We start from the raw sequence: 24,126 nt of genomic DNA, 5'->3' as shown, positions 1-24,126 counted from the left end.
GACGTCAACGGGCTGTTGTACCCATCTGCTTCAAATCGAACAGTCGGGTCGAGATTGAAACCTTTTTGCTCCCGGGTTTGAAGGCGATCATGTCGATTCGTCTTGTCCCACCGTCAACGGCGAGGCCATGGAGCTTTTCGTGTCTGGATACCTTTTACCACGTAGCGTATCGGCCAAGGAAGACCGAATGTGATGGTGTGTGGTGTTCCGTAGGCATTCGCCCAATGAGCAAGATCCTAAGACGTGTGCCAAAGTCTCAGTCTCATCGCATCGTATATGTGTGTGTGTTACCTTAAAGCAGGGCCTCTCAAACGCCCAAAATCTCACGCGTGCAGAGCGAGGCGCAAGAGCTCCGTGCACTGTGCATCGGTGCCGCTCGGTGCCGCTCGGTATGGCTCGGATCAACGCTTCGTCTCTGGGCTACTCGGCTATGCTCGGCTCTACTCGGCTATACTCGGCTCAACTCAGCCCGGATTTGGAGCGCTACGGCGCAAGTGGGGGAGAGGGAGACAGGCGGAGCGAGCGAGAGAGGCGTAAGGAAAGAGAGAGTTAGCGCTATTGCTCCAAATCGTGGAGTGGGGGGTCTGCACTCTGGTCAACCAAGCCAAGTCGTCTTTTGCACCGTGCACAGTGCATGCACCACGCGCATGCACCCTGAGAGGCCCTGCTATATAGAGTAGCAAATAAGTTACAGGATTCTGAGCGACCACAAAAAGACCTAGAAAATGTTGTGCGATGGACAGCGGGCAATGGGATGAAAAGTCAGGTAGTAAGTTTCACCAAGAAGAAAAGTCCTCTCAGTTTTAATCACTGTATATACCTAGGTGTTAATAGGACCTATAATAAATGCCCCACATTGGGAAAATTATATTGACATGGTTAAAAAGACAGGTTACAGACCACTTCACATCATTTAGGGATTGTTGTAAGGATGTAAAGGAAAGGGCGTGTAAGTATTTGGTAAGACCCCAATTAGAGTATGGTTCCATTGTATGGGACCATCACCAGCACTACTTGATACGGGAACTGGGAGATCGAAAGGCAAGGAGCACGGTCTGTTCATGGTGATCTCCGCCAAGAGAGTAGTGTTAAAAAAACTTTGGGCTGGGGAGACTTGGGAGAAGGGAGACAAGCTGCTCGATTAAGTGGTATGTTCCGAACTGTCAGTGAAGAGATAGTGTGGAATGATAATAGTAGACGAATAAGGTTGAGTGGAGCTTTTAAAAGTAGGAAAGATCATAATATGAAGATAAAGTTGGAATTCAGGAGGATAAATTGAGAGAAAATATTCATTTAGAGCAAGGAGTGAGGTACTGAAATAATTTATCAAGGCAAATGTTCGATAAATTTCCAAGTTCTTCGACAACATTTCAGAAAAAGCCAGGGAAGCACCTGATAGGCAATATTCCACATGGACGACAGCCCTAAATGCAGATCATTGATGATTGATTGGTTGATTGATTACTTAGTTGATTTATTGATTTCTTTTACAAGTTGCTTTACGTCGCACCGACACAAATAGGTTTTATGACGACGCTGGGATAGGAAAGAGGTAGGAGTGGGAAGGAACTGACCGTGGTCTTAATTACGGTACAGTCCCCAGCATATACCTGATATGAAAATTGGAAACCACGGAAAACCATCTTCAAGGCTAATGCTAATGCTAATTAGCATCTTTTTTTTCAATTTGCTTTATATCACACAGACACAGACAGGTCTTACGACGACGATGGGGTAGGGAAGGGTCAGAAGGGGTACGGAAGAGGCCGTGGCCTTATTTAAGGTACATTTGCCTGGTATGAAAATGGGGTTCGAACCCACTATCTCCCGGATGCAAGCTCATAGCTGTGCGCCCCTAACCGCACGGCCAACTCACCCGGTCTCTACTTCTCTTACCCTCCATGATCGAGTCTATTGTTCTCTAAGGTATCTTGTTCCAAACGCTTCACAAGACCCCACCACCGAAGCTGGTAATACGTACGTACAGCTTCATCAATCGAGTTCATTCCTAATAGACTTTATTTCCTCATTCCGAGTACCCTCCTGCCATTGCTCCCACCTGTTTGTACCAGCAATCATTCTCGCTACTTTCATGTCTCTTACTTCTAACTTATGAATAATATATCCTGAGTCCACCCAGCTTTCACTCCCGTACGGCAAAGTTGATACAAAAGCAGACCGGTATAAAGATAATTTTGTCCGGGAACTGACTTCCTTCTTACAGAATAATCTTGATCGCAACTGCGAGCTCACTGAATTAGCTTTGCTGCACCTTGATTCAATCTCACTTAAGTTACTATGATACCAACCTAAGGATATCATAGAGCCTTTTCTCAAAAGTGGAAGATGCTTCACGAATAGACTCTAGCATTCTGTAAACTGTGTGTAAATTTCAATGTGATGGTGTCATATTTTAATGTAACGCTCAATCAACGCTCGATTCCCTCTAAATTGCAGAATTAAGGTCCGGCTCCATGGCTAAATGGTTAGCGTGCTGACCTTTGGTCACAGGGGTCCCGGGTTCGATTCCCGGCAGGGTCGCGAATTTTAACCATCATTGGTTAATTTCGCTGGCACGGGGGCTGGGTGTATATGTCGTCTTCATCATCATTCCATCCTCATCACGACGCGCAGGTCGCCTACGGGAGTCAACTCGAAAGACCTGCAACTGGTGAGCCGAACTTGTCCTCGGACACTCCCGGCACTAAAAGCCATACGTAATTTTTTTCTTCATTATTAAGGCATCTGAATTATTTAAGGTATGTATGAATTTGTATAAGAACGTGTTATATTTACAATGCTAGGATAGCAGTTAGTAACTGGACGATAGCGAGTAAGTGGCCGTGCGGTTAGGGTCGCGGATTTGTGAGCTTGCTTTCGGGAAATAGTGGGTTCGAACCCCACTGTCGGTAGCTCTGAAGATAGCTTTCCGTGGTTTGCCATTTTCACACCAGGCAAATGTACCTTAAATAAGGCCACGGCCGCTTCCGTACCGCTCCTGACCCTTCCCTACCCCATCGTCGTCGTAAGACCTGTCTGTGTAGGTGTGATGTAAAGCAAATTGAAAAAAAAAAAGATGCTAATTGGACCGCTCAATCTATTGTAATTCATAGTGTAAAATTTTGAAATACTTGAGGTACGGTACGTGTGAATTTGTTATAACGTTAAGCTAGCAGTAAGTCATTGTACTGCTCAACCTATAGTAATGTAAGCCGTAATGTTAAGTACTGGAAATACTTAAGTTGTGTGTGAACTTCCTATATAGTGATGCTGGATTTAAAATGTTAAACTAAAAGTTTTTCTTGTAATATTTTCTTATTTTTAACCATAATTGGTTAATTCCCCTGGCACGGGGATTGGGTGTATGTGTCGTCTTCATCATCATTTCATCCTCATCACGACGCGCAGATCGCCTACGGGCGTCAAATCAAAAGACCTGCACCTGGCGAGCCGAAGTCCTCGGACACATACCGGCACTAAAAGCCATACGCCATTTCATTTTTCCATGGAAATACTTGTTGTACTCTTATTGTAGTAGTAGTAGTAGTAGTTGTTGTTGTTGTTGTTCTTGTTGTGCAATTATGTTTTAACTTTACTTCACTATCACACCACTGGGATATTTCACACTTGCGATCTATTTACTACTACTACTACTACTACTACTACTACTACTACTACTACTACTACTACTACTACTACTACTACTAATAATAATAATAATAATAATAATCTACCAGTTCCAGCTTTGTATTCCCAACCCGACATTCAATTTTATTAGGTTTCTTACATACTGATATAACTTTAGTTTGGGAAGGCTGATTTTCATATCATACTCGTTGCACCTATTTTCAAGTTCCAAGATATTAGACTGCAGGCTTTCAGCACAATCTGCCATTAAGACCAAGCTCCACTTACTTGTGTCAGGCTCCTCACTTTCATCTATCCTTTCCGACCTCTCTTGGTCAACTCTTATTCTTTTCCGACCCCGATGCTATTAGGTTTCCGAGGGCTAGGGAGTCTTTCATTTTCACGCCCTTCGTGGCCCTTGTCTTCCTTTGGCCGATATCTTCATTTCTCGAAGTATCGGATCCCTTCCATTTTCCCCTCTGATTAGTGTTATATAGAGGATGGTTGCCTAGTTGTACTTCCTCTTAAAACAATAATCACCACCACCACCACTAAGACCAAGTTGTCAGCATAGGCCAAACTGTTTACTACATTTCCACCTAACTGAATCCTTCCCTGCCATTTTACTGTATACCTTTCAGTAGATGATCCGTATAGGCCTACAGTATATTACGAACAACAAAGGTGAAAGATTACAGCCTTGTGTAACCCCTGTAAAGACCTTGAATGAAGAACTCATTCTACTATCAATTCTCACCGCAGCTCAATTATCACCATAAATTTCTTTGATTATTATTATTATTATTATTATTATTATTATTATTATTATTATTATTATTATTATTATTATTATTATTATTATTATTATTGTACCGGGCGGTACACCTCCACGTCGCTAATTCAAACTTTGCGCCAGTTGAAACTCCCCTACTGGAGGAAGTCTGAACTTTATCTAATGTGCTAATTTTCAAGTTTCTCAGAAGATGTCACTACTTGGAAATTTTGAAGTTTCTGAACTGGGTCGTTTTCGATGTATTTTTGTTTTACCTGTAATAAGAAGTGTGAACTTTCTCTTCTAGAGGACACTACTGAAGAACTACAATGGTGCACCCTAGTGCGAAGTGAAAGAACTGTTTTTTGGAGAAATTTTTATTTCAAAAGTTTGTTCCTTGTTAAATTTCTTTCTGTTATTGTTTAAGTTGGCTGTATAACCCTTTCTTTCCCCTTGTTTTGAATTTAGCCAATCCCGAATTTCTTTAATTAATTTCTGACCAATCAGGTGTATCTTCTCCAAAGGGGATAGGTTGCTTAACCCTAGCCAATAAAGTTTTTGTGGGAGGGTGTTCTCATTCCTGAAACGCCTCGAACTTTCCGCGAGAGTATATAAACTGCTGATTTTCGGGTCTCCGCGCCACTTCTGTAACATCTTTCAGTGTGTAAAGTACGTAGCAGGGGGCGGGAAGCGCCTCTTTCTTCGGGCAGCAGTTCATCCACAAGGTAATGGCCTTTTAATAACTTCTTTTCTTGCTAGCTCAGCAGTTTAACTCTCGGGGCAGGTCCGAAGCCTTTTCCATGTAACTTTCCTTTAATAATGTAAAGACACTCGGTGTCAATTCTTTCTGTTTAACTACATATTGGGATAGAGAGTGCTTAACCCTCTCGAGCTCCCACTCATATTACATTGAGGTGAACTTATTTTCACAACCTTTCTTCCTTAACGTAGTGTAAATTGTTTCCTTCTATAAGTCACCTCTTTAGTATGGGATTAGCCCTTCCATTAGCGGCCTAGAGCCAGATTAGGTTTTAAACAAAATGTATTAGGAGTGCAGATCGCCTCCTCTCAAATTGGTATTTTAGAGGCCATGTAATTAACCTTTTCTCACTTAATAGGCCTCAGTAGGTTGGGTATTTTACCCCTGTGTTTATGTCCTTAGAGGACAGCTTGAAGGTGGAATTTGGTGTGGCCTTTGACAGGCTTAAATTTTGAGAGCGAGTTGCTCTTTCTTGAAAATTTCGTTTTCTGCGCGCCTCAAGGAGGCTTTACTGTGTAATTTGGAGCAAGTGCTCCTGGGCATGAATGGGGTTTTCTGCCTCCTCTGTTAAAACTTGTTTTGGGGTAAAGTTGGGCTAATTGCTCAAGAATTGTGAGTTCGGGGCTCGAAGCCCAAATCCTGTAAATACTGTAATTGTACTTTTGTTGCCTTGCTACTCTGTACCTGCCATGCTTGTTATTTCTTGATTTTGAAAAGAAAATATAAACTTGTTAAATTTTATCTTAACTTTAATTTCGTATTTTGAGGCCCGTTCACCCCCCCCCCCGCACCTTCTTTCACCTCTGCTGTTCCACAGATACCTCGGATTATTATTATTATTATTATTATTATTATTATTATTATTATTATTATTATTATTATTAAAGTAGTGGTATGAGATCTAATACTGATACTTGCACATGTTAAAGATGTAACACAATATTTCAAGTGGGTCAAGCAACGATCATCATGAAATAAATTACCTGAGACTTTTGATATATCGGCCGCTAGAGGGCAGGTCGAGCAGCGCAGACAGAAAATCGAATCGCTCCTCGATGTCCTTTCGGTTCATCTGGAATAGCCATCCGAAGAAGAATACGGCCTCTCGGACTGTGAATTCCTGCGCCAGCGCGATGTCCTATTGACAATAATAAAATAAGTAACTCCGTATATTTACATTTGCCAGAATAATAAAATTGTAACATGTGTATTTCAGAATTAATACAAATAAAGTAGAATATTGTCACCAGAAGAAGGTAAATGATGAAGAAAACATGCGATCTACAGATAAATAGTTACGTGATTGGATAAACATAAAAAACAACGAAAAACACAGTTTGGAGGTAAGAGCAAAGAAGATGAACGTAGCATTCCAAATCACTAGAAATGTATACCAAAAAAAGAAGGCATTTTCATGGTCATGGGACACCATATTTAAACATTACAATACAATGGTGAGACCTGAGGCTCTTTAAGGAATCGAAACACTAAAACTAATACGGAGAGGTGAATTAAACAAAATTATGAACATAGAAAGAAGACTGGTTAGAAGCATTCTTGACCCAAGGACAACAGAAGCATAGAACAGGCCACGATCTAATAAAAAAAAATCTATGTTCATGCAGAGAATATAGCACACAACATCCGTAAAAGAAGATTGTCCTTTTCCGAACATTTGAATATGTATAATGAATAATGACAGACGGACAAAACGAATTTTTAATAAAATCATAAAGCTTAAGTACAACCAGCAGGTTTTACGCAGGCATTAAATGATCTCAAAGAAGCAAAGATTGCCATTAAGGATACACATAATAGGAAGTTATTGAGGGACATAATTCAAAAGGCGACCTTCAGAGATGAACAAGAAAGAAAGAAAGAAAGAAAGAAAGAAAGAAAGAAAGAAAGAAAGAAAGACAGGGAAAGCAGTAACATAACGTATAACAGCTCCGGAAACAGAGATCAGAACGAATGAAACAGATGTGGGCGGAGAGGGATAATAATAATAATAATAATAATAATAATAATAATAATAATAATAATAATAATAATAATGGCTTTACGTCTCACTAACTACTTTTACGGTTTTCGGGGACGCCGAGGTGCCAGAATTTAGTCCCGCATGAGTTCTTTTATGTGTCAATAAATCGACACGTGGTTGACGTATTTGAGTACCTTCAAATACCACCGGACTGAGCCAGGATCGAACCTGCCAAATTGGGCTCAGAAGGCCAGCGCTTCAACCAAATAAATAAATAAATAAATAAATAAATAAATAAATAAATAAATAAATAAATAAATAAATAAATAAATAAATAAATAAATAAATATTCCGCCTCTGTGGTGTACTGGTTAGTGTGATTAGCTGTCAACCCCGGAGGCCCGGGTTTGATTCCCGGCTCTGCCACGAAATATGAAAAGTGGCACGAGGGCTGGAAGGGATCCACTCAGCCTCGGGACATCAACTGAGTACAGGTGGGTTCGATTCCCACCTCATCCATCCTCGAAGTGTTTTCTCGTGGTTTCCCACTTCTCCTCCAGGTAAACTTAAGGCCACGGCCGCTTCCTTCCCTCTTCCTTGTCTATCCCTTCCAGTCTTCCGCAAAGCCCCTATTCAGCATAACATGTGAGGCCGCCTGGGCGAGGTACTGGTCCTCTACCCCTGTTGTATCCCCCGTCTCAAAGTCTCACACTCCAGGACACTGCCCTTGAGGGGGTAGAGGTGGGACCCCCCACTGAGTCCATGGAAAAACCGACGCTGGAGAGTAAACAGATTAAGAAAGAAAGAAAGAAAGAAAGAAAGAAAGAAAGAAGGAAAGAAAGAAAGAAAGAAATACATAAATACATAAATAAAGGGAAGAAAGGCACTGAAGCATAGTTTTGACAAGGGTTGTAACTGTTCGTTGTACTTTCTTTGCTTTTTCTGATCCATGGTATCCCTGCCTGTCGTAAGAGGAGAATAAAAGGTGTCCCAGGGGCTCTCAACCACTTGGATCGGATCACGCCACTAGGCGACACACGAACACGACTTCTGTCACACGCCGCGGAACATAGTAACATATTTTAAGGTTTTTAACAAGTAATAAATCGGTCGAAAATCTACTTTACAAATTTTATTAGGTTAAAGCAAAAAATATATCTTTTTAAAAAATTTGCCGGGTTTTTAAAATGCAATCTTCAGCGATGTTTGCAAAATGAAATCATGAACCATTCAGTCAAACGGATTTATATGTAATGTAGTCTAATATGAAGTGAAATGGGTGATGTTTCATGGTGATTTTAAAGGAAAATAACCGGTGGCACGCGAGACACTAAAAAGTGAACGAAAATGAAAATCCACAGCCTGTTTCCAGTCATTCGACCGAGTCAGGAATGGGATGAAAGATACCCCCATCTAGCATTGAGGATAGGAATTGTGCCAGCTGCCGAAGCATGTCGCACTCCTCTGGAGCAATGATTAATGACCGACAGATGAAATTATAAATGAGAGTGTTGCTGGAATGAATGATGACAGGGAAAACCGCAGTACCCGGAGAAAAACCTATTCCGCCTCCGCTTTGTCCAGCACAAATCTTACACGGAGTGACCGAGATTTGGACCACGGAACCCAGCGGTGAGAGGCCGGCGCCCTGTCGCCTGAGCCACGGAGGTTCATAGTAAAAAGTAATAAACAAAACCTTAATTGACACGCTAGTTGGAAGAGGTTTGCTATGGATAAAGGTAAAGCATTCTTAAATTCAGACCATTATTGGAGAAGTCTTCGAAGTGAACAGACGAGATTTTCTTCTGAAGACGCGGAGCAAACACCTTGTCTTCTTGACACGGCGAAAGCCCATATCCACAGTTATGGATTGTGAACAGTGGCGGCGAAAAGGACCCCGCACACCCCGCGGGGTGGTGGGCCCATGGCTTGTGAGGGTCCCACGACTGTTTCTTAATTCAGTAGCTGAAGTGTGATTTTACATAATGATAAAGCTACAGCACACAACACACAGTATTATTTGTATTACATAGGGTTATACCAAAATTAGGCCGTCGTAGTGCAGAGCTTTTTTTGTCAATAGAAGTATGGTAGCTATTTCTGAAATAAGGGGGTTCCCAACCTGTTCCAATAATAACCATCCCTTGCTGTCACTCACAACAATAACAAGGCTTTTAAATAATTTGCCAGTTATGGGAACTCAGTCGTCAGCAAAGATGCGATAACAAAGACATCTTCATTATCAAAACTCTAAATACTGAAGTTTCGAGCCTGTTTATAACTCTCGGCAGTCAGTGTAGCTAAGTAGGCTTACAATGGACGGCTGAGTTATAAATTATTTGGTCCTCAAAACGAGATTATTGTGACGGTCAGCGTGTTTTGGTTACTATAATTGGAATATGCATTTCTTGTGTGTGTGTTTGTTTTCGTACCATATAAGTATATTATTTTAATTCCTTCGGATTTGAAAACTAAATTGCGTAAATTATTATTATTATTATTATTATTATTACTATTACTATTATTATTATTATTATTATTATTATTACTATTACTATTATTATTATTATTATTATTATTATTATTATTATTATTATTATTATTATTATTATTATTATTATTATTATTATTATTATTATTATTATTATTTTAGTTCCGTTTGGGCCTGCTATGGACCACGTGGTTCTTATCTCTAGCAGCTTTCTTCTTTGACCAATACTCCTTCATTCTTGCACTGTGAATGTCTTTTCGCTCCTGAGTCCATTTCACACCTCCTCCCGGACGTACTGTTTTTTCTGTTAGTGACTGGAGAGAGTTTGATGTTCTGATCAACGTTCTGTATCTATTCCTGTCATAAATTTCACTGGGAGCAATGTCCAATTCTTGAAGGTCTTTTCTGACGAGTCTTGCCCACTTGGCATTAGTCGCTTTCCCTCTAGAGATGGTGTGGAAGATTCTGGAGGTGAGCCTCTGATTGTCCATTCTCATGACATGACCGTAGAAGTTCAATCTCCTCTTCCTCATAGATGTTGTAATCCTCTCCAATTGTTGGTACAGTTCGTTGTTGTGCCTGATTCTGTACTTGCCTTCTTCTTTAATGGGGCCCATGATTTTTCTCAGGATCTTCCTTTCCTTCAGCTCCAGTTTTCTAAGTTGCCCTTTTCTTACCATGTTTAGGCATTCGGAGGCGTATAGTACTGACGGTCTCACTACAGTAGTGTAATGCCTGATTTTGAGGTTAAGGGAGAGGGATTTGGATTTGTACATACTCTTACATAGGTGGTAGGCATTTTCCAATTTGATGCATCTGCTGTTCATGGCCTGATCTTCATTCATGTTTGGGGTTATCCATTCTCCTAGGTATTTGAAGGAGTTAGTCCTTTGTACTGTTTTGATTTGGGTGCATCTTTGATGTTGGTGATAAACTGTGTTTTGTTGATGGCGATCTTCAGCCCTACTTTAGCTGCTATGTGGTCGAGAGAGGATAGTTGATGGATAGCTTCCTCCACACTGGATGCCAGGAGTGTAAGGTCGTCTGCGAAGGCTAAACAGTTGACTGTTAACTTGTCTTTCTTGTAGCCAATTCTCAATCCAGAGTCATCCTGTAGCATTTTCGTCCACTCACGAATGACTTTTTCAAGTAGGCAATTAAAGAGGATTGGAGATAGGCCATCCCCTTGTCTAACACCTGTTTTGATCTCAAATCTCTGGGACAGTTCCCCTCTGAATTTGATTCTGGCAGTAGTGTTGGTAAGAGTTGCTTTCACTAGATTCAAGGTTTTCTTATCTAGTCCCAGTTCAGCGAGTGCCTGGAAGAGTGACTCTCTATCTACTGAATCGTAGGCCTTCTGAAAGTCAACAAATGTTGCCACGTAGGGTGAGGCGCTTAGGTTTTTGTAAGTGATGATGGTTTTGAGGTTCAGGATTTGTTCGGCGCATGACCTTGACTTGCGAAACCCAGCCTGGTACTCTCCGATGCAGGAGTCTAGTTGAGCCTCTACTCTTGTGAGTAATACTTTGGAGAGTATCTTATACGTCACTGATACAAGGGAAATCCCTCTGTAGTTGTTGAGATCTGATTTGTCGCCTTTTTTGTGTATCGGGTGGATGATAGCTGAGATCCAGTCGCTAGGTAACGCTTCTGTCACCCAGATGTTTGATATGATTTCATGGATACTTTGGATTGACTCCTCATCAGCGTATTTCCAGAGCTCTGCTATGATTCCATCCTCGCCCGCTGCTTTGTTACATTTCAATTCTGAAATGTCTTTCTTGATCTCCCCCTTTGCTGGTGGGAGAGAGTCCGACTTAATAACATTCTGAGGTTCGAAATGCAGTTTCTCCTTGGGTTCCCTTGAATTTAGAAGGTTGTTGAAATACTCTGCTAGAACTGTGGTGCACTCTTCATTGTTCATTTTCAGATTTCCGACTCGTCGGCTGCGTAGTCAGCGTACTGGCCTTTGGTTCAGAGGGTCCTGGATTCGATTCCCGCCAGGGTCAGGGAATTTAACCTTCATTGGTTAATTCCAGTGGCTCGCGGGCTGGGTGTTTGTTCTGTCCCTAACATCCCTGCAAATCACACACCTCACATAACACTATCCTTCACCACAATAACACGCAGTTACCTACACATGGCAGATGCCGCCCACCCTCATCGGAGGGTCTGCCTTACAAGGGCTGCACTCGGCTAGAAATAGCCACATGAAATTATTATTATTATTATTATTATTACTATTATTATTATTATTATTTCCGACTCGTCGGCTGCATAGTCAGCGTACTGGCCTATGGTTCAGAAGGTCCTGGATTCGATTCCCGCCAGGGTCAGGGATTTTAACCTTCATTGGTTAATTCCAATGGCTCGCTGGCTGGGTGTTTGTTCTGTCCCTAACATCCCTGCAAATCACACACCTCACATAACACTATCCTTCACCACAATAACACGCAGTTACCTACACATGGCAGATGCCGCCCACCCTCATCGGAGGGTCTGCCTTAAAGGGCTGCACTCGGCTAGAAATAGCCACATGAAATTATTATTATTATTATTATTATTATTATTATTATTATTATTATTATTATAGTTATTGTTCATTGTAATAATGCACAACCTTGTAGTACGAAATGAACTTGTAACTTTCCTTATCAGGAAACGAAGGGTCCATTTTCAATTACTGCGGAGGAGGGAGCCCGAGCTTCTTAGCGCCACTACTGGTTGTGAAAGCATCAATCTAATTATGATTTCGTTACACCAAGGTTCGGATGAATGCAGGTTGATTTTGTATAAGTTGTCGCGTCAACAAGAACATTTCCTAAAATACGAAACCTTCGCTGTGACGTCAAAGGCAATATTTTTCCGACAAGTAGAAATTTGTGTGCAGAAAGTTTTACAGCTCGTTGAACTCAAACAATTGTCTTGTTGCGCCTGAAGATTTACGACACTTCAAGGTTATTGTAGAAGGGTAAATAACATCTTGCACTTAAATGTGAAAGTAAGATTTATTTAGTTAAGTGAATATTCTTCTCGTCCGCCTCTGTGGTGTAGTGGTTAGTGTGATTAGCTGCCACCCCCGGAGGCCCGGGTTCGATTCCCGGCTCTGCCACGAAATTTGAAAAGTGGTACGAGGGCTGGAACGGGGTCCACTCAGCCTCGGGAGGTCAACTGAGTAGAGGTGGGTTCGATTCCCACCTCAGCCATCCTGGAAGTGGTTTTCCGTGGTTTCCCACTTCTCCTCCAGGCGAATGCCGGGATGGTACCTAACTTAAGGCCACGGCCGCTTCCTTCCCTCTTCCTTGCCTATCCCTTCCAATCTTCCCCATCCCTCCACAAGGCCCCTGTTCAGCATAGCAGGTGAGGCCGCCTGGGCGAGGTACTGGTCATACTCCCCAGTTGTATCCCCTGACCAAGAGTCTGAAGCTCCAGGACACTGCCCTTGAGGCGGTATAGGTGGGATCTCTCGCTAAGTCCGAGGGAAAAACCGAACCTGGAGGGTAAACAGATGATGATGATGAATATTCTTCTCACGTGAAGGTTAGTGTTCACATGTTCTGTTGAAATGCGTGTATTCTTGCGAAACTGTATATTGAACCTAACAACATTACATGAAATTGAAGTTTGCATTAAACAAGTGTTTAACAAGCCTACTACGAGATTGACCTCTCTTAGTCTTATTTCTGGCTTTGGCAATTTCAAAGTGATTAACGTATGAGCGAAGTTAGTAAATTAACACCCTCATTAAACTGACTGAGGTATGAGCAATGCTAGTAATGCCATTCCTTATGCAGTCAGTCCCTGCTATGAATGGTGTGAAAATGTTGCTCATAGGGTCGGTTGGTGCATGCATTTCAGTGGCCTTGGCAGACTGATATGTAATAGCAACTTCCGGCTCAGTGAGGAAAGCATCGGGAAACTACCTCTCTCCTCATTTCCCTAGTACGCCTCTTCAGTGATGCCTAGGCCATCTATGGCAGCTGATGGCGGAGCTGTTGAGGATCCAACCAGCCTCAAGGCTGATGACTGAACATACATACATATCATTAAATTAAATTAATTATATATCAGGCTTAAAGGGTTCAAATTCAAAATATACTTTATTTCCAATACCTGCGTACAATGGTGAACGTCACAGAAACTCGTACTTACACTTATCCATCACCTGTTAAATTTCCAAGGGTTGTTAGACACACAATTTCACACAAATAAAGCATGTGAACACTAACCTTCAGACGTTAAAAATATTCACTAAACTGAGAGAAAACCCACATAGGTTAGCTCCCCTAATACTAGGGAAACCAAAAAGTTTCAACCTACTGATTAATCCTCAAGAACAATAAGAAAATACTTTTTCATTAATTTTCATTATATTGTTTAAATATTGTAATATTTATTAATTTTCGGGCAGCCCTCCCCCACCAATGGGTTCTATTTTTTTGAATAACGTTTAAGTTATGCCGACGGTTTTGTACTATTAGGAGTGAATCTCTCAAAATTGCAGTTGACATTACTTGGAGAACATTAGTAGGGAGTCGAAACCTTCTGAAAATATTCGCAGAGAAATTTGTGACTGTTCTGCGCTCACCGTACAACATACCAATAATTTCCCAGTTATTCAGTTATTAATTTTATACATGTGTCCCAAGTCACGAAAGAATATCAGCCTTACACCTCGTATGTGTCTCAGATAAGTTGTACAAAGGTCAAAAATCCGTTCAGATCACTTTTGTCTGTCTGAATATCACGAGAAAACGGCTTAACAGAACGTTTTGAAATTAGGTATTAAAGTTCAGGGATTTTCGGACAGTGTTGCAGGCTAATATTATCTGATTAGTATACAGTGACATAGGAATATTAAGGGAACCAAAAAGATAAAATGTCAAATTTCAACGTTAATATTAGCATTATTAAAAACCTGTAGACTGAGAAAGTTTGGTAAAATATAATTTCCGATCTTTTATGTTTCATGTACCTTTACATTACGAATTATTATAACGCTGGGTGGAAACGCTGGTAATTTCACGATTCAAAAGATCTAAAGAGTTTCAGTGTTTGTAATATTTGCGGTCGATGAAATTAAATTATGGTTTCTATCTGGAAACTTGAAGACATTAATTTGAGGAAAGGTGTGACCGAGTATAAGTTCTTATTAATTGCAATTGATTTTTATAGTATAAGCCGAAAAACCACGTGGTTATTAACCTTTATTGATCAGCAAGACAATGAAGAAGATTATGGAGTTGATCAATCGCGGGTGAAAAATGTGGAATAATGACCTGAAACGATCCCTGAAGTAGCGTACATGGAGAGACCCTTCCTTTACACTGACTGACAGAGCAAATGCAACACCAAGAAGGAGTGGTCAGAACTTTATGCCAATTGCAGGGTAGACTGACGTCACTGAGGTATGCTCATGATGTGAAATGCGCCGCTGTGCTGCGCACGTAGCGAACGATAAATGGGACACGGCGTTGGCGAATGGCCCACTTCGTACCGTGATTTCTCAGCCGACAGTCATTGTAGAACGTGTTGTCGTGTGCCACAGGACACGTGTATAGCTAAGAATGCCAGGCCGCCGTCAACGGAGGCATTTCCAGCAGACAGACGACTTTACGAGGGGTATGGTGATCGGGCTGAGAAGGGCAGGTTGGTCGCTTCGTCAAATCGCAGCCGATACCCATAGGGATGTGTCCACGGTGCAGCGCCTGTGGCGAAGATGGTTGGCGCAGGGACATGTGGCACGTGCGAGGGGTCCAGGCGCAGCCCGAGTGACGTCAGCACGCGAGGATCGGCGCATCCGCCGCCAAGCGGTGGTAGCCCCGCACGCCACGTCAACCGCCATTCTTCAGCATGTGCAAGACACCCTGGCTGTTCCAATATCGACCAGAACAATTTCCCGTCGATTGGTTGAAGGAGGCCTGCACTCCCGGCGTCCGCTCAGAAGACTACCATTGACTCCACAGCATAGACGTGCACGCCTGGCATGGTGCCGGGCTAGAGCGACTTGGATGAGGGAATGGCGGAACGTCGTGTTCTCCGATGAGTCACGCTTCTGTTCTGTCAGTGATAGTCACCGCAGACGAGTGTGGCGTCGGCATGGAGAAAGGTCAAATCCGGCAGTAACTGCGGAGCGCCCTACCGCTAGACAACGCGGCATCATGGTTTGGGGCGCTATTGCGTATGATTCCACGTCACCTTTAGTGCGTATTCAAGGCACGTTAAATGCCCACCGCTACGTGCAGCATGTGCTGCGGCCGGTGGCACTCCCGTACCTTCAGGGGCTGCCCAATGCTCTGTTTCAGCAGGTTAATGCCCGCCCACACACTGCTCGCATCTCCCAACAGGCTCTACGAGGTGTACAGATGCTTCCGTGGCCAGCGTACTCTCCGGATCTCTCACCAATCGAACACGTGTGGGATCTCATTGGACGCCGTTTGCAAACTCTGCCCCAGCCTCGTACGGACGACCAACTGTGGCAAATGGTTGACAGAGAATGGAGAACCATCCCTCAGGACACCATCCGCACTCTTATTGACTCTGTACCTCGACGTGTTTCTGCGTGCATCGCCGCTCGCGGTGGTCCTACATCCTACTGAGTCGATGCCGTGCGCATTGTGTAACCTGCATATCGGTTTGAAATAAACATCAATTATTCGTCCGTGCCGTCTCTGTTTTTTCCCCAACTTTCATCCCTTTCGAACCACTCCTCCTTGGTGTTGCATTTGCTCTGTCAGTCAGTGTATGTTTGCCAGGTATCCACCAACTCGCCCCTCAGAAACTTCTTACTTATATAGAAGAATTAAAACGCGGACTATGTAAATGTGAGATTTGCGACCGTTTTCTCTGTTTCTGTTGGATGGGACGTTGCCTACTACGAGATACAAAAGACCGGGAAATACAGCACAGTATACACTCGGCTTCGAGATACTTCCGATAATCGCCACTAGAGCTCTATTTAATTTGTCTCGCCCGCTCATTGCATCACGTTCTAGTACGAAAACATATAAAACCTATAAAAATTCATTAAAACTAGTAATTTCAGAAGACACCAAACAGATGTGAGATAAAAAATAGATCAAGAGCAGTTGTATGACTTACTTTTTACAACGCATTTCTTACACTTTGCTTAAACGAACTAAGTAATAATAATAATGTTATTTGCTTTACGTCCCACTAACTACTTTTTAAGTTCTTCCGAGACGCCGAGGTGCCGGAATTAAGTCCCGCAGGAGTTATTTTACTTGCCAGTAAATCTACCGACACGGGGCTGTCGTATTTGAGCACCTTCAAATACCACCGGACTGAGGCAGGGTCGAACCTGCCAAGTTGGGGTTAGAAGGCCAGCGCCTTAACCGTCTGAGCCACTCAGCCCGGCAAACGAACTAAGTAATTCACGAAAGAAGCAGAGAAGCCTATTAGCGAGTTTGTCACTTCTTCCTGTTTCCTCTAATTCTGCCTCAGTGTATCCGATAAACTGATGGAGAGTGTGGTCATAAATAACTTCGGGTTTAATCGCCATCTTATAAATTATCAGCGATCCTATATTTGCCTCCACACATCTGATGTTGCGACATTCGTATTGAAGCCCCTGTCTGGAGAGTGATGTTATGCCCGTTTCGCCATTAGAAAATCCTATGTAAATTTACAGCATCTTCTGATGTGGTACAGTTATGCTATGCAAGGATCTCAAATCTGTAGCCGGTAGGTGTTTTCCTATGCAAGAGGGCGCAAATTTTTAGCGTCGTTTCTCCGTATTTAACATTTTCCCCTGTAAGATTCAATTTGTTCTAACAGGAATAAAGCTCCTAAATGATCATTAGAATCATTGTTTACAATTTGGTTAAGTTCAGATACCGTACCTTAAAGCATTTTTCTGATTTCATTACCGTATCCTACTTCGGAATATAAAGACGGTTTTCCGTAATTTGAAATTTGAAATCTTATCACTATATATTTAGATTTAACAAAGATACTCGTAGACTTTCCTTGATAATGTAACGAGACTTGTACTCCTTTTTTGTTTGTGGCTGATGTAGAAAAGTTATATGCTGTAGATATGGTATGTTCATCGTTATCTGAATCAGAAATTTTACTAAATTTTGATGGCGATGCGTCATTTCTGGGAGCTGGATCCTTCCTGCGTTTGACACTTTTCCGTTTGAACGTGATATACACACAAAAAAAAAAAAAAAAAAAAAAAGGAACTTCACTGGGAAGAATTCGCTTAATTGATATGTTTACTTTGAAATTTGATGTATTAAAATGCAAACTACATACTCGTGCCACGAAGTAGCTTCCTGCAGTAGCGGCGATTAAGGGGGGCGAGGGAGGCAGTCACCCCCCCCCCTCCGCACTTTGTGGATAAAACATTGCACCTTAATTCCATTTTAGCCGGCTGAAACTAGGAATTATTTAAAAGAAACCAGATACCGTACCTTAAAGCATTTTTCTGATTTCATTACCGTATCCTACTTCGAAATATAAAGACGGTTTTCCGTAATTTGAAATTTGAAATCTTATCAGCTTAATCTTTCCTTTATTTTATTTAACTATTAACAAACTTACTAGTGGAAATACGCACAAAATGTAGTTCGTCGCGGCTAACCGATTTGTATAGCGCCACAGCAAGTAGTAGAGACTTCGCAAATACTGTGAGGAAGAGTAGCAGGGGTATATTTTTTGCCAAGTTCGTGGACACTGAGGTATGATTCACCTGTTTGCCGCGCGTATTCGCCAGTCTGGCAGTCGCTTTAGTGTCTGTTAGTTTGTTAGTGTGTAGTCGAATATTAAATTAATATTGTTTCTTTGGTGAAAGTTTTACTGTATAGCACTGAATGAAAATCTCCACAAAAAAACTAGTATTCCTCAATTAAGTTAGTAAACTGTCAATATTTATCTCTCTGCGAATAATCGCTCAAAGAGCATCAAAAACTTACTATTCTGTAGGTTTTTTTTTCAGTCTTGGTGTGTATAACACCCCTCCCTCGCCCGCGATATCCCTCAAACTCGGGTACTTTTTGTTGTCTGTACATCCCCCCCCCCCCCACCAACAACAACAACTTATAATTCCAAAGCACCGCTACTGGCTTCCTCCATTTCTCTCTTAAACCGCACTCCGAAGTAAAATTATGGAACGTCACATTTTCTTGCTTTTTAGCGGTATCCGAAATACATAGAGGTACACAACAGTGCACCATGCTTTTCAACCTCACGGACACTCTCCGATAGAAACAATACTCATAATAAATTGCATAAAATCAGCACAACATCACAATTAGTCCGTGAAGGCCGCCATGAGCAGAACAGAAACCTGACATCTAGCGACCAAACCGCGAACACGGTCAGGCCGTCTTTTCAGCGGCAAATTAGTAGCTATGTCCCGGCCACCGCCGTCCCACAGGAGTGAGACGGCGGTGGTCCCGGCGTTGTATATCTTGTAGGCAACGGCTGGGATGAAGACAAGTTTCTAATTGTCTCAGACAGAGCTCGTATCGGTAAAACTAAGAAAACCGCGCAGTTTAAGTCTTTCATGGCATGCACTGCAAAACCTTACTTTTTGTCACCTTGTAATTTTTGCCACATTTTAGCTGGACTCCTGGGGATGCTAAAGGCCCATTGGCCACTTTCTAGCCCTAAGCGTTTCAGAATACCCACAGTCGTAAAGAGTATGCTATTCGTATTTGTAAGATTTAAGGGTAATGATGTTGCACTATAGACGTTATCCATCAGTATGCCTAGTCTATAGAGAAAACATATCTTACAGTAAAATGTAATAATAATAATGAGACAGGGTGATGGTTGTCCCCACTCCTTTTCAACGTGTTACTAGATAACATGGGAGAAAAAAATACCTGACATAAAAATGGGAGCAAAAGGTAAGTGGATCAACTTAAAATGCCTTTTTTCGCTGAAATCTAGCAATAATTATCCGGACTCTCCAGGTAGCTAGACATGCTATTGAATAGCTTCACGAGATCGCTAATCGCCTTCAAAACCAGCCACCAAATCTCGTATGAAATGATATCCCAGGAAGGGTTCGGCTCGCCAGGTGCAGGTCTTTCTATTTGACACCCGTAGGTGACCTGCGCGTCGTGATGAGGATGAAATGATGATGAAGATAACACATACACCCAGCCCCCGTGCCGTTGGAATTAACCAATTAAGGTTAAAATCCCCGACCCGGCCGGGAATCGAACCCGGGACCCTCTGAACCGAAGGCCAGTACGCTGACCGTTCAGCCAACGAATCGGACATCTCGTATGAGAAAACCTGGGATAACTTGCTGTAACATCGCTCAAGTGAATCACTTCACGCGTACGTCCAATCATTGCCCCATTTCTATACGGAGTCGGGCGTGAAGTGAGATGAATCTTCGTAGTGAGATTTTAGCCCTTCCTGACGTCAAACTCATCAGAGGAGTTATGCGATGAAATGAATGACGTGATATGATAATAGAAAGGGAATGAGCGAAACCCGGTGCCGGTGTCGAATAGCACCAAGGGGTCTGCTCAAGGCTTAACGTAACCATCCGACGGACGAATCGCCATCAACAGCGTCATATGCCCGCACTCTATATGAACACTGCGGAGAGGTTTTGAACTAATCCAGGCTTTAGGCACATAGTCTAATTTCATAGCACCACCTTCCTACCCTGTAGGTCAACATTCTGACGGGGAACATTTTTTCGACAAACGGGACTCGAACCTGCTAACCATGGTATCAGACCATATAGAATTGACACATTAACATTCATGGTCACCAGGCGGGCAATTCTTTCCAAACGACAATACGTTGAAATAGAAGTCATCATCCACAATCCCTATCTACACAGGGTGAAGCGAAATTCGCGCACTCGGGTGTCGCAGCGCGACTCTTCACATGCCAGCAATAAAAAAATGTATCTCACAAAAGTTCGTCCTGCGAGTATATCCGGGAGAAAAAGAACGTTGAAGAGAGGCAATCTGGCAACACTGTAACCACAAGTAGGGTAACTACCTCTGTTAGCACACATTAGTCGTTCTGTACAGTTGGTGCAGAGGCTAGAGTTTTGGGTTAGCATGCAGGAGGTCGAGGGTTCGATCCTGGGTTGAGGCGCATGTTTTTTATTTCGTAAATGTAGTCCAGGTGGTATGGTATCTGGCATCTTAATCGTCAACAGCGATTGCAGCGCGTCCTCTAGAAACCATTTGCACTTACATACTACGATCCTAGAAATGCACGAACATTCGTTTTCATTGGTCAGCTTTGAAAGACGCCCTTTCCACGTCGTGGGCGTGAATTTATTCGCACTACTTCATCTACTAGATGCGTTACAACGTGTTCAGCGTTACAAAATTTTGTAAATGTAGGATACATGTGACCTAAGAAACGGTGTCTTGCTGTACTACAGTATGTAATGTCCGATGGAAATTAGCAAATAAAAAAAGTGCGCCTCAAGCCAGGATCGAACCCTCGACCTCCTGCATGCTAACCCAAAACTCTATCCTCTGCACCAACTGCACAACGTGTCTAGTAAGTGCTGACAGAGGTAGTTACCTCACATGTGGTTACAGTGTTGCCAGATTGCCACTCTTCAACGTCCTTTTTCTCCCGGATATACTCGCAGGACGAACTTTTGTGAGAGACATTTTTTTATTGCTGGCATGTGAGAAGTCGCGCTGCGACGCCCGAGTGCACGAATTTCGCTTCATCCTGTATACATGAGTTAGGTCTGTACATTGCTCAGAATTTGAAAAGAATAGTATTTCTATATCGGTCGCATCCACAGTAACAAGAAAATGCACTTTTTCATTGTCTGTCTGTCTGTCTGTCTGTATGTCTGTCTACGTATCACGAGAAAATGGCTGAAGAGAATTTAACGAAAATCGTTATCTAAAGTCGGAGAATGTGGCACTACGATCTAGGCTATAAATAATATTATTCATGCTGAGTCAAATGGCAGTTTAGGGGAAGGTCTAAAATGTAATTCACAAATATCTATGTTATTAGTGGTCCTATCGATAAATACTACATAACTAAAGTTATAGAGAATTAAAGTTCCTATTATTTATGTCTTATACATTTTTACCGTACCGGCTATGATAACGGAGATATTCACGAATTTCAGTTTTTGTTTCTAAGTCCACATCAGCACCGAACCACGAGAAAATGGGTGAACAGAATTTAATGAAATTCGGTGTTCAGAGTCAGGGAATAAGGCAGTAGGTTCCAGGCTTTAAATAATTGTTTCGCGTTGGATAAAATTGTAGTTCAAGGGAAGGCGCCTAAATTAAGTTTTTAAATACCTATGTTATTGGTCTTATCGGAAAGTACTACGTAACACAGTTATAGGAATTACAGTTTCCGATCTATACAGTTTTACCGTAAAACGTAAGCAACTATCGACTGTTAAGCAACATCGGGCGTGGTCGCTCACTGGATGGGTGGCCATTGTTCGCACTGCCGCTTAACTACTCCACCCCAGAGCCGATGAAAGAACGGGTGTGTCTGTCTGTCTGTTTTACCGCAACGACTATGATAATAGAATTGATGAATTTAGACGTTTGTTGCTTAGACCATGACAACGCCGATCATTGTTCAGTCCTGTTAAATGGCGATGGTTTTTGTCATGATTGTCTTAAGGTGTAAAATTGCGTGGTGATCGATCCATATCGCCAAGGAAAATTGTGATTATAGAAATGAAAGAAGCAAGGACTGCCTTTACATCACAAAGTCGGAAGAAAACTAAACGTGAAGGCCTACAGTATCGGAAGCTCATAGAACTGATCAACAATAATAACATTACATTGGCCACTGTTATGATGTGCTTTGTCTCTTCTGCTGCAACTCATCTCCAATAGATGGGATTACTACTGCATTCCGAGTAAAACAGTATTAATTAATTAATTAATTAATTAATTAAACACAATGTGTACAATCAAGTTTTTCACCACTCTGTCATTCTGTGATTAGAGATTAAGGTCTGTTTACACATTCCACTAAATGGTATTTAGAGCATGGATTATTGTATTTCTTGCAGACGCAATCCTCCTTGGGTTCATGGAATGCCTCCTTCTGGCAGATCCTTCCATGAAACCCATGGACAGCGAATCGTGTGTATAGATGTCGAAGTTTGAAATTGGGTCCCTTCCAAATTTCTGACTTCATTGCATCAGTCTCCATTATTTCTTGGGGTATCCCGTCAGCTTATTTCCGCCTCTCCTCGATTATAGTTTTATATGCATGCGTTTCCGATAGATCAAAAGCGTGCTTTATGTCTGCCATGAAGAAGGTTTCCTGCGCTATTTTATAGGCGTAGCTATTTCTTGAGAATTTTGATATTGAGAGAGCTCTCTTGATAAATCTCGCTTTGACGCTTTCTAGCTTCCTAAGGTTGTTTACCGACAAGTAAGGCCAAATGAACTGAATACCATATGTCGCAGTCGGCATAACTTTAATTTTGAATAGTTTCATCGCTGTTGATAAGGATAGCTTTTGGAGTTTGGGGATGTCTAGACTTTCGTTGCGGCCGTAGCTCGCTCCTGTACATGTAGGGAGAAAGCAGTTCCAGTAGTTTGTAATACGGCACCCAGGTATTTGAAGTTGGATACGAATTCTAAAGATTCTTCTCCGCATTTTAGTAGATCCATATTAGATATCCTTCCTCCCCTTCTAAATTCCATAGCCTTTGTTTTAGAACTATTTATTTCCATAGAATTGTCTTTCGCCCATACCATGATGCTCTCCATGGCAGTTCGTAGGTCCTCACGGTATCTTGAGAGGATGACCATGTCATCCGCATACATAAGCAGTTTGACCTATCTTGAGTCTATAAATTGCCCAATATCCGAGGTCATTATGTTAAAGAGAACTGGACTCATTGGATCCCCTTGTAGAACACCCTTAGTTTGAGTGATACTCCTCAACGTGGTGATGCCATCATAAATTGTTACATAATTCACATTTAAAATCGATTTCAATGTTTCTAATTCACTATTGGAAGTGCCTAATAAGTTTTCCAACTTATGGATAAGTATCCTTCTGTTAATACTGTCAAATGCCTTAGAATATTCTATAAAGATTGCGTACAGCGGTCTACCAGGTTGCGCTAAAGTCGTTATAATTCTTGCACAAGATCCTGCACAGCTTGTAGAGTTGATTTCCCCGGGGTAAAGCCGTATTGATTCGATGGTATGTTAGCACGTAGACTTTGTTCCATCCGTCTTAGAAGGAGTTTAGAGAAGGTTTTGAACATAACATTTTCCAGGGCGATTCCCCTGTAAGTGTTTGGATCCTTCTTCTTCCCTTTTCATTTATAGATCACAATTATGAGTGTCTTCCTCCATTGTTCTGGAAATGACTTTAGGCATTTCATTGAATAGGCCTGTTAGCGGATCTAGCAGGTCATGGAGAGTGTCTTTTAAATGTTCTATGTAAATCCCATCAGGTCCAGCCGCTTTGTTATTTTTCCCATTGCTTATAAGTCGGATGACCACCTCTGCTGTGATTGGGCG

General features: G+C 42.0%; 1 protein-coding gene across 1 annotated transcript in view; it reads right to left on the bottom strand.

Annotated features, from left to right (window-relative positions):
* Positions 1-24,126, bottom strand: part of LOC136877238 (ABC transporter G family member 23) — a 333,038-nt gene that overhangs the window by 120,472 nt on the left and 188,440 nt on the right. Inside the window, exon 4 of the mRNA XM_067151098.2 lies at positions 6,143-6,297. Coding sequence (XP_067007199.2) covers positions 6,143-6,297 — 155 coding nt within the window. The remainder of the gene's footprint in view (positions 1-6,142; positions 6,298-24,126) is intronic.

The sequence above is a fragment of the Anabrus simplex genome, chromosome 7, assembly GCF_040414725.1.
Source record: "Anabrus simplex isolate iqAnaSimp1 chromosome 7, ASM4041472v1, whole genome shotgun sequence".
NCBI lineage: Eukaryota > Metazoa > Arthropoda > Insecta > Orthoptera > Tettigoniidae > Anabrus > Anabrus simplex.
This window is presented reverse-complemented; position numbering and strand designations above follow the sequence as displayed.